This window comes from Scardinius erythrophthalmus (genome assembly GCF_964197995.2).
Source record: "Scardinius erythrophthalmus genome assembly, chromosome: 17".
In the NCBI taxonomy this organism is placed as follows: Eukaryota; Metazoa; Chordata; class Actinopteri; order Cypriniformes; family Leuciscidae; genus Scardinius; species Scardinius erythrophthalmus.
In genome coordinates, this window is record NC_138237.1 from 37,691,463 (window position 1) to 37,709,318 (window position 17,856).

A 17,856-nucleotide genomic window follows, 5' to 3' on the forward strand; every position below is an offset into this window, starting at 1 on the left:
ACCCGAAAGTGAACTGTGGATTAACACATGAAATTATGCGGATTTGTCCCACATTACCTCTTTCCTACACTCACACACGTTCTTCCCCCTGGGGCTGCGTTTTGTGTGTGTCACGCATGCAAACACACAGTAATTCTGAAATTAAAATAAAATGACAAACAAATTAATGTCTTAAAGTGTTGGAGCAAAAGCTCACAGACAAAAGAGTGTAAATTGGTTTGGAAAAGCCAGAGTCCACATTTGACTTTGCTGCCGCCTGTTGATGAACCGCTGCAACATGAACAGCAGACTCAGCCGTTTATCATCATCATTTCTGCATATTACAGTAAAAATGCATGCAAGTAGCACTGATGTTGTTTTGTTAGAAAAAGAATATGTAGGTTTCATACATTTAGACTGTTTTGAGCAGTCATAAGTTTCAAATTTATTTAATTTTTCATATGTTCATATACATTTAATGATATATTGAAATAAAACTTCTCATAAATATTGATAAAACTACATCACACTGGTTTTGTAACACTTTACAATAAGGTTCATTAGTTAACATTAGTTAATGTATTACCTAACAAACTAACCATGAGCAATACATTAGTTACAGCATGTATTAATCTTTGTTAATGTTAGTTAATAAAAATACAGCTGTTTATTGTTAGTTCACAGTGCATTAACTAATGTTAACAAGATTTTAATAAAGTAGTAAATGTTGAAATTAACGTTAACAAAGATTAATAAATGCTGTATACTTGCAGTTCATTATTAGTTCATGCTAACTAATGTTAACTAACAAACCTTATTGTAAAGTGTTACCGAAATTTCAAAGAATTTCGTAAAAATTTTTTAATTAATAAAAATGTAGATGGTAAATGGTAAAAAAAAAAAAAAAAAAATGGTAACATTGAAACTGTTTGTGCATTCACTCTTTAATGAGAAGTTGCTGATTAGACACAATAATGATTTTAAATGAAAAATATGAAGTTATGCCTGTTTTTTTCAGCTCCTGGTCCAAACAGACCCGGGAATGCAAAAGGTGTACACAGTTTTATAACGCATTACATTGAGAATCTGAATAAACTCCTCACCTTAAGGGTCTTAGCAAAGCACCTGTCATACAAAAAGAAAACAAATAACAGATGTGATAAATATATGAAGATGGAGAACTGGGAATAAACGTCTAAAAGGAAAGAGCTTGAAGCGTGGAGAGATTCACACAGCACTTGCATAACAGTGAGATTTTAATGTGAGGCACTGTCAAGAGCTACGTCTCGCCTTTACACAGGAATGGACACAATGGACGTCAAAAGCGGTAAGTGTTAAAACCGTGATATTGGTCCACATCTACAAAAATAATAAAGCATTTCTATGGCTATTCACTCAGACCAGCTGAGAAACTGACGCAAGTGCTCGTCTGCTAGCCACTGAGTCGAGGATAATCGTATCGTGAGAGACTGGAAACACACCGCAACCGGTCAGCGCTACTAAAAGAGGGAGTGAAACCGTTACCGGAAGAGAAATTAAATGACAGGGATTGTACGGCTGTGCAACGATTAATCAGATCCAAAATAAAGGTTTGTGTTTACATGATATATGTGTGTACTGTATATATATATATATATATATATATATACACACACACACACACACACATGCATGTATATATTTAAGAAAAATGTATTTATACGTAAAATATTTATATTTATATATAATATAAATTATATATATATATATATATATATATATATATATATATATATATACACACATGCAAATAGTTCTTAAATATATACATGCATGTGTGTGTGTATTTATATATACAAAATATTTCTACAGTACGGTACACACACATATATTATGTAAACTTTTATTTTGGATCGATTAATCGTGGCAGAGCCTATTAATAAAGATGACCTACTTTTTATTCTGCACTCTCACGCTCACATATGAGTGTAAATTGTGAAAGTCCAGAAGTTGCAATGAAAACATGTCCATTGCCTCGCCTCCATCAACACATGATCAGATGAAGAGATCCAGCTTCAGGCTCATGCAAACCAATGCCTTTCGATCACAGCGGAAACGAGGAACGCTCATGTATTCCCAAGGGGTGCAGAAGATGATGTAGGATGAACAACTGAATCATATGTGGATTTAAAATGCAGAAAAGAAAGACACCTGTTAAAAAACGAAACACTTGGCGTATTTACTGACGAGACAGTCTCTTGGCGAGTCCTTCGAGTCGTCAGGGAAGTTCAGACGATCCTCTCCTGAAGGCCACAGGTCCCATATCTACGACGCGTTGGAGTTTACAGACACAAGGCTATGGTTTACAAAACGATTAGGAGCCGTCTCTGAGCTCGGCTCAAACACATGAAGAGCCTCATCTTATTTGTCTTCTTTAATGGGACGTCCTGAAGCGGACCCCAGTGCATAGTGCTATACTGTACAGGAACAGTCACACGAGGAGCGAGTCTCGGGCGTTAGTCTGGCATGTCGATGCACAGTTTGGGTGGCGGCACAAAGTATTTGCCAGGACTCTGGGTAATCACCACGCCCGTCTTCTTCCGAAACATGGGAGGGATTTTGGGCACCTCGTGGATGGGAAGCTCCTCGGACACCTCGGACTCCTCGTGGTGCAAGTCGTAGGATATGTTGCCGTATTCCCTCAGGAAGGGGAAGAGCTCGAGCAGAAACTGGCAGAAGTCTTTGCGAATGCCGAACCACCCTGGAGGAAAACCAGAGACAAGTCAACACTGGAACAAAGCTAGGGAACACTTCATGACATAAGACTCAGTGCAGATCTGTGGACCACTAAACCAGTCACATGGGTCAGTTGAATGAAATTGAGATGTATACATCATCTGAAAGCTGAATAAATAAGCTTTCCATTGATGTATGGTTTGTTAGGACCATATTTGGCAGAGAGACAACTATTGTAAATCTGGAATCTGAGGATGCAAAAAAATCAAAACATTGAGAAAATCTCCTTTAAAGTTGTGCATTTATGTTGGCGATTGTGCTGCATTCACTCACAAAAATACATGTTTTATTGATTTACGGTAGGAAATTTACAAAATATCTTCATGGAACATGATCTTTACTTAATATCCTAATGATTTTTGGCGTAAAAGAAAAATGGATAATTTTGACCCATACAATGTATTGTTGGCTATTGCCTCAAATATACCCGTGCGACATGTGACTGATGACGTGATCCAGGGTCACCTATGGAACATGCTTTGTTTTTGCCATTACTGTGTGAACACACTGTAGTTTAAATGACATTAACGACGATTTGGGACACATACAGTGAATGCACACACGTAACCCTACGCTGGAAGATCGTGTATTGTGCATTTCAGTAATAAGTTTGTTGTCTGTGTCTGTAATAAAGTCTATGCTACATATGAAATATGTAAGGGACAATCCATGGTTAGCTGTGCATTAGACGATTTTTGTGGTTGCCTCCGTGAAATGCATGAAAAAGATTAAATGCACAGCTAGCCATGGATTATCCCGCTTATACCATGGTCATCTGTCAGCATCGACGACTTAAAGCGTAACTCTCGCCAAACTGCTATTTTTGTTAATCTACTCGAGGCAAACTTTCGTTTAAAAGCATAATTAGAATGGAATTAAAATCTTATTTTCGTCAGTTACACCTCGTTAGATTTAGCATTCTGCCCGCTGTGAATCAGACACACAGATAAAGTAGTGCGGAAGATGATTACATTTATTTGAATGAATGAATTATAGCATTTATTTGAATTAATTATCGAGAGAGAGAGAGAGAGAGAGAGAGAGAGAGAGATTCATACCTCTGTCTGTTCAGTGTCTCTCTCTCTCTTAACAACAAAGAAGTGAGTTTGATTACTTCAAAACCAGATTTGCTCGTTGCTGAGAAATATAGTATAGTGATTCAGTAGCAAACCTATTTCATTACTAAAAGCTCACGAGAGCTTAGGGAGCCATATTATCTTGGAGATGATGTGCGGAGCCCTGTGAAGCGTGCTTGTCAAGTCATTATAAAGAATAAGCAGCATGCAGATGTCAGTTACACATGTCACGTACAGTGATTGCCCCCTTTCTGGCCAAACGTGGTCACCATCAGAGTCACCAAAGACACCCAGAGAGGGACAAACACCGGCACGTAGTTGGAGTTATAATGACCGTCCAGCTTGTGAACGAGGAGAATCTGAAACAACACAAACACTGATGAGTGTCAACTCTGCACAACTGAGTGACTGCATCCTTAAGAGAATAGCTCACCCAAAATTATCATTCTCACCCTTACGGCTGTAGGTAATCAATTATCATATTGAATATATGGATCAATTATAAACAAACGGTTGCCAATTAGTAGCTTTGTCTGTTTTTGCTCCACCAACAGAAATAATTCCAAACTTTTAGCTGTTGTGTTCCTGAATGAATCAGGTTTGTTTAATTTTTCAGTTGAGTGAACAATTCAATGATTCACCTTAAAGACAGTGGCAGAAATAGTAATCTCTTATCATTCCACACTGAAGATGGCAACCCTTTTCAAAACCATATGATTGTTCTGCATCTTCTGAACGCACACACAGTTTTATGGTGGTTTTTCGAGTTTAACTTGAGCTCCTTCAGTGCTGCATGGCAATCATTAAAATATGCTAGTAAATGGTTGCAGAATTAAAAATTTTAAGAGCAAAATACCCCAAATGATATTAAAGTAACACCACAAGACAAGCAGAGATCGACTGATATATCGAACAAAATATGTTGGATACCATAACATAAATGCTGAAAGTTTTAGAACATGTTCTAAAAAATGAGGTGGTTTGAAATGACAAACCTACATTTATTAATAACACAAAAACAGCTAAAATTACTGGCAGCAAAAATTTTACTTTTAAGGAGCCAAATTGACAAATTACAGTATTAAAGACAGCTTAATAAAAATGGGATGGGATCGTATTTTATACGTAGACTCAAGCTCAGCCTGAGTAAGATTTTATTTTTTAAAGAAATTAATAATTTTATTCAGCAAGGATGCATTAAAGTGATCAAAAAAGACAGTAAAGGCATTTATAATGTTAGACAACAGTTCTCTTTTAAATAAATGCTGTTCTTTTGAACTTTCTATTCATCAAAGAATCCTGAGAAACAACAAAAGCAGCGCAACTGTTTTCAACATTGATAATAATCTGAAATATTCATAATAAATCAGCATATTAGAATATAAAAGACTAGAGCAATGATGCTGAAAATTCAGAAAAAAATTACAGTTTAATATACTGTATATTAAAACAGAAAACAGTTGTTTGATTTGTAAAAATATTTCACATTATTTTTTACTGTATTTTCAAATAAATAAATGCAGCCTTGGTGAATACAAGAGAGTTCTTTCAAAAACATTTAGGTCACACTTTATTTTAAGGTGTCATTGATATACACTTAAATACTGAGTAATATTAATTAATATTATGTGCTTACTATAGGTTTAGGGTTTGTGTGGTAACACTTTAGTTTAGGGTCCAAATCTCACTACTAACTAGTTGCGTATTAGCATGCATATAAGGACAATATGCATATTTTTCAGTATTTAAGAGAGACATATTAATATCTTATTCTGCATCTCTTAATCCTACCCAATACCTAAACTTAACAACTACCTTACTAACTATTAATAAGCAGTAATTAAAAGTTCAAAAGACATAGCTAATAGTAAAAATTGGACTAAAGTAAAGTGTGATCATTGGTATTTAGGGTTAGCTGCATGTAATTATGAAGTGTTTACTGTTATTACTATAAGTACATGTAACAAGAAGAAAAAAAATATGATATATATATAAAACAGTGTTCTTGTTACACATTACATGTACTTATAGTAATATATATATATATGTGTGTGTTTGTGTGTGTGTGTGTGTGTGTGTGATATATATATATATATATATATATATATATATATATATATATATATATATATATATATATATATATATATATATATATATATACACACACACACTGTATATACACACATAAAGAGGGATATTTATTAAATACTGGCTCTGTGTATCAGGTAAAGGACACTTGGATAGGAAATAAATCAGCATCTATATCAATATCAGTGGATCTCTGAGTGTTTTTAGCTCACTTATTGCATAAACACAATCTGGTAAATGAGTCCAACCTCGAAGGTGAGCAGCGGCACAACGATGGTCATCCAGCTGATAGCCATGGTGATGTGTGTGCGGCGCTGCTCTGCGATGACGTCCATGGAGCGCAGGAACAGCACAGACCACACGATGTAATACAGCACCACCAGACACAGGAACGACATGAGGATCCACAGCGGCACACACACCACCTGGAGAACAGGAGAGCCAGGGTCACACACTCATGATGGGCCAGAGCTCAGATCACACAGGTGTAGAGCTGGGCGGTGAAACGGTTCATACCGAATACCGGTGTTTAATATATTTTTAACAGCGCTGGGAACGCGACACTGTTTGAGAGGGTCTTTTCACTGTTGCACCGGTGATGCACAGATGTGTGTGTTACTGTAACGGTGAAGATGGAAAGGTTAAACTATATTTGATAGCTTACAGTGTTTCCCATACATTGGTTCTCAATATCAACACTGTCCGCCACAAATAGATTTTCCAAAAGGCTTTGACATCGTAGCCTGGAAATCCAGACCTAAATCTAAAAGATTAATGGTCTGGCATCGACTAATGAAAATCCGCCAGCTCGAGGGGCGGCACCAAGCGTGTGTTTGAAAATCTCACTGCACGCAATTGGATAACACTACGACCAATCACAACAATAAGCCCCATACGCTTAGCTACCAGCGGAGCTAACTGGTAGATTAGACTCTTGCCGTATCCGGTCGGCAAAACAGCAAAAACGCCCTTCTTGCAAAGGAACGATTCGAGCGGCGTCTTCTGTTCCCGTTTTAGATAAAAAGCCAAGTCTAACTCGTTCATTTTAGCGGCCAAAGCCGTTTCAAACAACTGGTGTTCATCCAGAGCCATCTTGCAATGTTTACTAATGACTTTGACGTCACAGTGCTGTCGTCATCTCGCCTCTGGCCCGCCTATATCAGATAACCCGCTGTGATTGGTGCAGCTCGGATACAAGGGCATATTTAATGAGCACAGAGCCCGTCTATGGAGAGCCTGGCCACTCCCTATTAAGTCCTATTGTACCGAATGTTGGTTGTAGTTCCACCAGAGCTCCACTGGGGGCGATCGCCCATGAGTGCAGAATGAATGGGAGTCTATGGGGCTAGACGGCTAAATTTGTCTCTGTCACCCGATTGCCGTTGAGAAATCTCAGATTTGATTTTAGGTTTTGCAAGTTCAACATGGGTTATAGGTCTAAAGTTGAATGAACGAGTACTTATGTGCTTTCGATTTCTTACAGGTTGAGTTGTTGTTGCCCATAACACGCTAGCATTCTGCTAATGAACGCTGATTGGTCAGTGAAGGACTGATTACGACCAGAGATACCGCTTGATGGCATCGTGTGTGTGTGTATTTTCGGCGTGGTGTATTTCCCTGTGTCAGCTGTGTGTGTTTACCTGTGTCAGGTGTGTTGTGTGTTTACCTGTGTCAGCTGTGTTGTGTGTTTCCCTGTGTCGGCTGTGTTGTGTGTTTCCCTGTGTCGGCTGTGTTGTGTGTTTACCTGTGTCGGCTGTGTTGTGTGTTTACCTGTGTCGGCTGTGTTGTGTGTTTCCCTGTGTCGGCTGTGTTGTGTGTTTCCCTGTGTCGGCTGTGTTGTGTGTTTCCCTGTGTCGGCTGTGTTGTGTGTTTACCTGTGTCGGCTGTGTTGTGTGTTTACCTGTGTCAGCTGTGTGTATTTACCTGTGTCAGCTGTGTGTGTTTACCTGTGTCAGCTGTGTTGTGTGTTTACCTGTGTCAGCTGTGTGTATTTACCTGTGTCAGCTGTGTTGTGTGTTTACCTGTGTCAGCTGTGTTATGTGTTTGCCTGTGTCAGCTGTGTGTGTTTACCTGTGTCAGCTGTGTAGTGTGTTTACATGTGTCAGCTGTGTTATGTGTTTGCCTGTGTCAGCTGTGTGTTTACCTGTGTCAGCTGTGTGTATTTACCTGTGTCAGTTGTGTGTTTACCTGTGTCAGCTGTGTGTATTTACCTGTGTCAGCTGTGTGTTTACCTGTGTCAGCTGTGTTATGTGTTTGCCTGTGTCAGCTGTGTGTTTACCTGTGTCAGCTGTGTGTATTTACCTGTGTCAGCTGTGTGTTTACCTGTGTCAGCTGTGTGTATTTACCTGTGTCAGCTGTGTTGTGTGTTTGTCTGTGTCAGCTGTGTGTATTTACCTGTGTCAGCTGTGTGTATTTACCTGTGTCAGCTGTGTGTGTTTACCTGTGTCAGCTGTGTTGTGTGTTTGCCTGTGTCAGCTGTGTTGTGTGTTTGCCTGTGTCAGCTGTGTTGTGTGTTTACCTGTGTCTGCTGTGTTGTGTGTTTAACTGTGTCAGCTGTGTTGTGTTTACCTGTGTCAGCTGTGCGTGTTTCCCTGTGTCAGCTGTGTTGTGTATTTACCTGTGTCGGCTGTGTTGTGTTGGCCTGTGTCAGCTGTGTTGGGTGTTTGCCTGTGTCAGCTGTGTTGGGTGTTTACCTGTGTCAGCTGTGTGTGTTTACCTGTGTCAGCTGTGTTGTGTGTTTACCTGTGTCAGCTGTGTTATGTGTTTGCCTGTGTCAGCTGTGTTGGGTGTTTGCCTGTGTCAGCTGTGTTGGGTGTTTGCCTGTGTCAGCTGTGTTGGGTGTTTACCTGTGTCAGCTGTGTTGTGTGTTTGCCTGTGTCAGCTGTGTGTTTACCTGTGTCAGCTGTGTGTATTTACCTGTGTCAGCTGTGTTGTGTGTTTGTCTGTGTCAGCTGTGTGTATTTACCTGTGTCAGCTGTGTGTATTTACCTGTGTCAGCTGTGTGTGTTTACCTGTGTCAGCTGTGTTGTGTGTTTGCCTGTGTCAGCTGTGTTGTGTGTTTACCTGTGTCTACTGTGTTGTGTGTTTAACTGTGTCAGCTGTGTGTGTTTACCTGTGTCAGCTGTGTGTGTTTACCTGTGTCAGCTGTGTTGTGTGTTTACCTGTGTCGGCTGTGTTGTGTTGGCCTGTGTCAGCTGTGTTGTGTGTTTACCTGTGTCAGCTGTGTTGTGTGTTTACCTGTGTCAGCTGTGTGTATTTACCTGTGTCAGCTGTGTTGTGTGTTTACCTGTGTCAGCTGTGTTTTGTTTACCTGTGTCAGCTGTGTTGTGTGTTTACCTGTGTCGGCTGTGTTGTGTTGGCCTGTGTCAGCTGTGTTGTGTGTTTACCTGTGTCAGCTGTGTTGTGTGTTTGCCTGTGTCAGCTGTGTGTATTTACCTGTCAGCTGTGTTGTGTGTTTGCCTGTCAAGTCAAGTCAAGTCAAGTTTATTTATATAGCGCTTTTCACAACACAGGTTGTATCAAAGCAGCTTCACAGTAATAAATTAGAACAATACATCAATGTTTGTTTCTAGTGGAACGTCTACGTTTGGTAATGCTGATCAATAGTATAGTTGATTGATTAATTAAATTAAATATCCCCAACTGAGCAAGCCAAAGGCAACAGTGGCAAGGAACCGAAAAACTCCATCAGGTGACCTAATGGAGAAAAAAAAAACCTTGGGAGAACCCGGGCTCAGTCGGGGGCCAGTTCTCCTCTGGCGTTTATGAACTAGAGGTCGGATTTAACTGTAGGATTAAAAGTATTATATGAATGCCTGGCTAAAGAGATGCGTCTTTAATCTAGTTTTAAACTGGGAGAGCGAGTCTGAGCAACGAACAGTATCCGGAAGACTATTCCAGAGTTTTGGTGCTAAATGTGAAAATGCTCTCCCTCCTTTGGTGGATCTGGATATCCTAGGTATGACCAAAAGCCTCGAATTTAGTGACCTTAAAGAGCGCGATGGATTATAGGGCGATAGAAGATCCGTTAAATAGACTGGAGCTAAGCCGTTTAGGGCTTTATAAGTCAGTAGCAATACCTTGTAATTAATACGGGACTTTATAGGTAACCAATGTAGGGATGATAAAATCGGTGTTATATGATCATATTTTCTTGATCTAGTTAGAACTCTAGCGGCGGCATTTTGGACTAACTGTAGCTTGTTTATTGAGGATGCAGGACAACTGGCTAATAACGCATTACAGTAGTCTAGTCTCGAGGTCATGAATGCATGAACTAACTTTTCTGCGTCAGAAACTGATAGCATATTACGTAGCTTAGCAATGTTTCTAAGGTGGAAAAAGGCTGTTCTTGTAACATATGAAATATGATTTTCAAAAGACAGGTTGCAGTCTAATATAACACCCAGGTCTTTTACTGTAGAGGATGAAGTAACAGGACATCCTACTATGTTAAAGATGTATTGTGTCACCTGTGTCAGCTGTGTGTGTTTGCCTGTGTCAGCTGTGTGTATTTACCTGTGTCAGCTGTGTTGTGTGTTTACCTGTGTCAGCTGTGTTTTGTTTACCTGTGTCAGCTGTGTTGTGTTTACCTGTGTCAGCTGTGTTGTGTATTTACCTGTGTCAGCTGTGTTGTGTATTTACCTGTGTCAGCTGTGTGTGTTTACCTGTGTCAGCTGTGTGTGTTTACCTGTGTCAGCTGTGTGTGTTTACCTGTGTCAGCTGTGTTGTGTGTTTACCTGTGTCAGCTGTGTGTGTTTACCTGTGTTAGCTGTGTGTGTTTACCTGTGTCAGCTGTGTGTGTTTGCCTGTGTCAGCTGTGTTGTCGACGCCTCGAGAGAAAAGAAAGTGCAGAGCTGAAAGCACCAAAGTGACTGAAGGATTGCCGTAAAGCAGTATCTCTGGTCGTACGATGTGTATGACGTCATTGACATTTTAAAAGACTTTTTAAAGCAAATAAGTGACTCTAAAAAAACTAACACCCAGCAATGTGTAATTACTTTGCATCTCCTTTCGAATACAACATTCAAATTACTAGACAAAAAATTATATCCTGAGAAAAGTGGATTTTGAGGGGTATAGCGCCATAGACCTCCATTCACTCTGCACTCGCCCTGTGAGCGCCCTCATGTGGAGCCAGAGTGGAACTGCAACCAGAACAGAAGCCGGAAGTAACCAGAGAGTGCCAATTCTCTTCCTATTAGACATTCTCTGATGAGCCTCATTATTCGATGCCAAAGTAAAGTCGCTGAGCAAATTCAACTTGTGCTCTCGCAAGAACTCTGGATTTCCAGGGTATTGACATCGCTGAATAAACATGAGACGCGTTTCAAAGTCAAAACGCGGCGCAGGTTTGTGCAGGTTTTTAAATGAATGTTTCTTAGAAGGGAACTGACGGTCTTTAGAAAAGTTTCAATGTTATTTTCATTTAATCTTTCTTTATCTTTCCTGCTGGTTTGTGTTCACCCATTACCGGGGAAACCGCTGTTTCTGGCGCTCCTACAGCGCCTCCTGCTGGACCGCTTTATAAACACTGCAAACCTGTATTAATACTAGTGTGGATTTTTCTACATTATTCACCCATGACAGTAAAATAGGGCATTCTGAGTCAATCTACTGCAGCATCTCCTCTCTCAATCAGCAGAAAATGTGGTTAACACCCAGTCAGGCTTAAAAAAAAAAAAAAAAAAAAAGAATACCGTCATATACTGTGAAACCAGTATAATTATGATAAATACTGTGATATAAATGTTTGGTCATCCCGCCCAGAACTACACATGACTGGTGTCGTGTCCTTACTCACCAACCACGGCCAGCTGATGATCTTATCCAGTCTCAGAGCGATGAAGATGAACTGAAGGATATTCACAGAGCACAGAATCTCCAGCTGAGGTAAACAACACACACTCAGAAAACATGCACTTCTATTAATGCTTAGAGAAGATATGCTTGATGACATGTGGGTGAATCTGACCAGAATCAAATCTGGCTCATATTTCACCAAAATTAATTGTATATAGGAAATGGAGCTTGTTTTAGGACCAGGACTTTTGTGACAATATTTTGCATATATTTTTCTTTATCATGATGCAAAATAATAAAAGTTATTTATCATTTAGTTTAGTCTTAAATAAACCTTATATAGTCAGAAACTAATCAAAACTGTACAGAATTCAGTCATAGTAATTAGATAGTAATAATAATAATAACAAAGTAATACAAATTTTTGTGTAATACTATACTAATTAAAATAATTATGAATCATGGGAATTACCAAATTGTCAATATTTTTAATAAAATATATATATTTTTGGTAACACTTTACAATAGGGTTTCATTAGTTAATCACTTTAGTTGACATGAACTAAGAATGAACAATACTTCGATAGCATTTATTAATCTTAGTTAATGCTAATTTCAGCATTTACTAATGCATTATTAAAATCAAATGTTGCATTAACATCAGTTAATGACCAAACTATGAACAGCTGTATTTTTATTAATTAACATTAACAAAGATTAATAAATACAGAAACAAATGTTGTGCTCAGTCTGACTAATGAAGCCTTATTGTAAAGTGTTACCATCTATTCACTTTTCTATTGATTTTGGCATGAAATATAACCTTAACATTAATTAGTCAGATTCAACCATCCTAAAAAAAAAAAAAAAGTGTTATGCCGGGTTTAGACTACACAAGATCAGCCCGATTTTGGGTATATGGTTATATATGTACATATTTCAGTGTCATAGTTGACGTCAACGACGCTGTGTCTGTGATGCTTAGCAACAGAAAGATTAGCATGTTTAATTTTTTTCGGTATTCCACAACGGGTTTGGTCACATTGACCAATAGGAGCACAGAAGCTCCTCGTACACAGCTTTCAAACACAGTGAAACGAAAGAGAGACGATGGTACTGCCGCAACGGAGGAAAGATTTGTGGAAGGCTCTGCAGGATCCCAGCCGAGGAATAAGAGATAACCAGTCTCTCCGTTTACTGAAGTGAGGTGGACCCCGGCCGTATCCAGATCAGATGGTGGATCTGCATCTGGACCCAACCATGACGTATCCCTGAAGTGCCAGCCTCATCAGCCCTGTGAAGGCCTCATCGACATGACCAATCTGACCTCTGACCTGTAACGCTGCCTGGATCATAATCATACACTGTTCGCTCGTTGGCCAGAGGAGAAGTCTGGGTTCTCCCAAGGTTTATTTCTCCATTCTGTCGCTGATGGAGTTTTGGTTCCTTGCCACTGTTGCCTTGGCTTTTGGCTTGCTTAGTTGGGGACATTTAATATTCAACAATATTAATGATCTGCCTTATTTAGGGTGGACGATGACGCAATTTTCTTCTAGGAACAAACTTTGTTGTATTATTTTCATGTTATCAGTGTGAAGCCGCTTTGATACAATCTGTATTGTAAAAAGCACTGTATAAATAAAGGTATCTCTTCAGAGAAGGCCTCCTTCCCTTTACCTCTCTACAGATAAAGCGTTGTCGGGATAATTCCGGTTTGCGTGGCTACGCGGAAGCGATAAAAATTCTGTATTATAAATTTTAAGGTCAGACAAGTAGTTTGTTGAGGCTTGGTTTGTAGGGAAGGACTACACGCCTGCGCACATATATTCAAACACACATCCCTATAGACTGAACTCGTAATACGCATGTGCACGCCATCGGCGTTCTCACGGGTTCATGTTTTGAAAGTTTGCGTAGAGAGAACTGAAGGGTTTTCAGTTAGAGCGGTGTCGTGTGAGCTAAGTTAATAACTAATGATCGCTGTGACGGAAGTGAATCAATCAAAACTAACTTTATCTAGACAATAACTTTATTCTAGAGCTGCTATAAAGCCAAACAATCTACTGTAATTTCCCACTGTAAAGCTGCTGTGAAACAGTCTATATAGTTAAAAGCGCTAAAAAATGAAGATGACTTGACTCTTAAAAAGTATTTAAATGTTTATTTTGTTATAAAATATCCGCTGGTTTGTCTAGATAAGACTCTTATTCCTCGGCTGGATCGTGTCGAGACTTTGAAGCTGCACTGAAACTCACATCTGGACCTTCGACCCGTTGGACCCCATTGAAGACACTATATGGAGAAACATCATGCAATGTGTTTTCCTCAGAAACCTTTAATTTCTTTTCCAATGAAGAAAGAAAGACATGAACATCTTGGATGACGTGGCGGAGAGTAAATGATCAGGAAATTTTAATTCTGAAACGAACTACTCCTTTAAAGACGGCAAGCAACATGTTTCTGTCCACGACACAAGAACTTAAAGAGACAGATCTTTCGCGGCTCGTACCTCGAGCGAGCGGTCGTGTCTGAATCCCCACACACACGCGGCCACTGAGACGGGCGACACGAAGAAGAGCGGCATGAAGACGAGGAGCCAGAAGTGTGTGCCTCGCTGCACGCGGTCACACACCAGCACCTCGAAGGTGAGCAGGAGCAGGTGGATCCCCACAGCGATCAGCATGGCTTTAAACTCCACACACGTCTCGCCTTCAGCCCTGAGGACGACAACTGACCGCATCACAGAATACACTGACAGAGGCACGGTTTACAGCTGGTGTTAAAGGAGTAGCTCACTGTAAAATGAAAATTAGCCCATGATTTACTCTCCCTCAAGCCATCATATAGCTGTATATGACTTTCTTCTTTCAGATGAACACAATCAGAGTTATATTAAACAAATGTCCTGGCTCTTCCAAGCTTTATAATGGCAGTGAATGGCTGTTTCTGTTTTCTGATCTGTTCATGGACAGATGCACTTTTATCATGGATAGATGCACTTTTATGATGAATAGATGAACTTTTATGATGATTGATGCACTTTTATGATGGATTCACTGTAATAATGGACAGATGCACTTTTATGATGGACAGATGCACTTTTATGATGGATTGATGCACGTTTATGATGGATAGATGCACTTTTATAATGAATAGATGCACTTTTATCATGGATTGATGCACGTTTATGATGGATTGATGCACGTTTATGATGGAAAGATGCACTTTTATGATGGATAGATGCACTTTTATCATGGATAGATGCACTTTATGATGGATTGATGCACGTTTATGATGGATAGATGCACTTTTATGATGATGGATTCACTGTAATAATGGACAGATGCACTTTATGATGGATTGATGCACTTTTATGATGGATAGATGCGCTTTTATGATGGACAGATGCACTTTTACGATGGATAGATGCACTTTTACGATGCACTTTTATGATGGATAGATGCACTTTTATCATGGATAGATGCACTTTATGATGGATTGATGCACTTTATGATGGATAGATGCACTTTTATGATGATGGATTCACTGTAATAATGGACAGATGCACTTTATGATGGATAGATGCACTTTTATGATGGATAGATGCGCTTTTATGATGGACAGATGCACTTTTACGATGGATAGATGCACTTTTACGATGCACTTTTATGATGGATAGATGCACTTTTATGATGGACAGATGCACTTTTACGATGGATAGATGCACTTTTACGATGCACTTTTATGATGGATAGATGCACTTTAACTATGGATTGATGCACTTTTATGATGGATAGATGCACTTTTATGATGGACAGATGCACTTTTACAATGGATAGATGCACTTTTACGATGCACTTTTACGATGGATAGATGCACTTTAACTATGGATAGATGCACTTTTATGATGGATAGATGCACTTTTATGATGGACAGATGCACTTTTACGATGGATAGATGCACTTTTACGATGCACTTTTATGATGGATAGATGCACTTTAACTATGGATTGATACACTTTTATGATGGATTGATACACTTTTATGATGGATAGATGCACTTTTATGATGGATTGATACACTTTTACGATGCACTTTTATGATGGATAGATGCACTTTTATGATGGATAGATGCACTTTTATGATGGATAGATGCACTTTTACGATGCACTTTTATGATGGATAGATGCACTTTTATGATGGATAGATGCACTTTTATGATGGATTGATACACTTTTATGATGGACAGATGCACTTTTACGATGGATAGATGCACTTTAACTATGGATAGATGCACTTTAACTATGGATTGATACACTTTTATGATGGATTGATACACTTTTATGATGGATAGATGCACTTTTATGATGCACTTTTATGATGGATAGATGCACTTTTACGATGCACTTTTACGATGGATAGATGCACTTTAACTACGGATAGATGCACTTTTATGATGGATAGATGCACTTTTATGATGGACAGATGCACTTTTACGATGGATAGATGCACTTTTACGATGCACTTTTATGATGATAGATGCACTTTAACTATGGATTGATACACTTTTATGATGGATTGATACACTTTTATGATGGACAGATGCACTTTAACTATGGATAGATGCACTTTTATGATGGACAGATGCACTTTTACGATGGATAGATGCACTTTTACGATGCACTTTTATGATGGATAGATGCACTTTAACTATGGATTGATACACTTTTATGATGGATTGATACACTTTTATGATGGATAGATGCACTTTAACTATGGATAGATGCACTTTAACTATGGATTGATACACTTTTATGATGGATTGATACACTTTTATGATGGATAGATGCACTTTTATGATGGATAGATGCACTTTTATGATGGATAAATGCACTTTTATCATGGATAGATGCACTTTTATCATGGATAGATGCACTTTTATGATAGATAAATGCACTTTTATGATGGATAGATGCACTTTTATCATGGATAGATGCACTTTTATGATGGACAGCTGCACTTTTATCATGGATAGATGCACTTTTATGATGAATAGATGCACTTTATGGACTTCAAAACAGAAACGGCTATTCACTGTCATTATAAAGCATGGAAGAGCCAGAACAATTTTTAAAATAACTCTGATTGTATTCGTCTGAAAGAAGAATGTCATATGACGGCTTGAGGGTGAGTAAATCATGGGCTAATTTTCATTTTAAAGTGAACTATCCCTTTAAGCACCTTGTACAAACCCTGCACACACACACAACAATAAGTATCCCACATGATATTCTTTCACGGTCTATGGACCCCTAAAGTAGCCTAGTTCTGCCAGTGAAAGGCTGACTCTGACCTGTACTGTGGGTTGTGAGCCCAAACCCCAGTGCCCACCGAAGCCCCGATGATGACCATGAGTTTCCAGAGCCAGATGGGCGCAAACACGGCCCAGTAACTCCACTGGATGATGCCATCCAACCTCAGGGACAACAGCACCGAGAAGAGCAGCAGACAGGCGTAGATCAGGAACTTACTGCAGGGAGAGGACAACAACAACACACGGAACTGTCAGACTGACATACAGACTTCTGTCAGGATCACGACACGGGCCTGAGGGAGAAGACACGGCACGAGAGGAGCTTCAAACAACTTATGGTCAAGTGTTGAATGATAAAGCACTTTCCATCACTGTGAGGCTGCTAAACTATGCGAAGAGAAATCAAAACAGGCCTGCGCGGTGAACATTAGCAGCTATGCTAACAAGCGTTTTCAAAACGAAAGCACTGTTTCATTGTACACTAATCACACACACACATCTTACCTGGGGTTGAAATCTTGAAAAACGCCTCGTAGATTCATGGTTCCCTCTTCAGACCATAGTTTACTGCGGTGAAAAGGACAGGAAAGGCTGGTTTACTGACCGACTGGCGCTCGCTCGTTCACATCAGAGAACGAAGTCGGTTGGCGAACGCGACCAAACACGCTGACGTCACGCGCCCTGGCCCCGCCCACCGGCGCGCTGTTGTTTACATTTCACGTCATTATTATGAATAATAAACAAAGCTGTTTCTGTAGATTACCATTGTTATGCAGCGCAGTGTTGCGTTTGTACATTTTGTCTGTTTATTTGTATGCAA

General features: G+C 39.4%; 1 protein-coding gene across 2 annotated transcripts; it reads right to left on the reverse strand.

Annotated features, from left to right (window-relative positions):
• Positions 1-910: 910 nt before the first annotated feature.
• On the reverse strand, positions 911-17,725 carry tmem185 (transmembrane protein 185). Of its 2 annotated transcripts, XR_014031875.1 has the most exons (8): positions 17,541-17,725; positions 17,076-17,252; positions 14,233-14,440; positions 11,725-11,808; positions 6,170-6,346; positions 4,066-4,189; positions 1,913-2,719; positions 911-1,478 (listed from the first exon to the last, which is right to left on the reverse strand). XR_014031875.1 is itself a non-coding variant. In XM_081389953.1 (7 exons), the coding sequence occupies exons 1-7, from the start codon at positions 17,576-17,578 to the stop codon at positions 2,475-2,477; spliced, it is 1,053 nt and encodes a 350-aa protein (XP_081246079.1). In that variant the 5' UTR covers positions 17,579-17,725; the 3' UTR covers positions 1,869-2,474. The 2 variants fall into 2 exon arrangements, 1 of the variants encoding a protein (XP_081246079.1); XM_081389953.1 differs by lacking the exon at positions 911-1,478 and having other exon boundaries at positions 1,869-2,719.
• Positions 17,726-17,856: the final 131 nt, after the last annotated feature.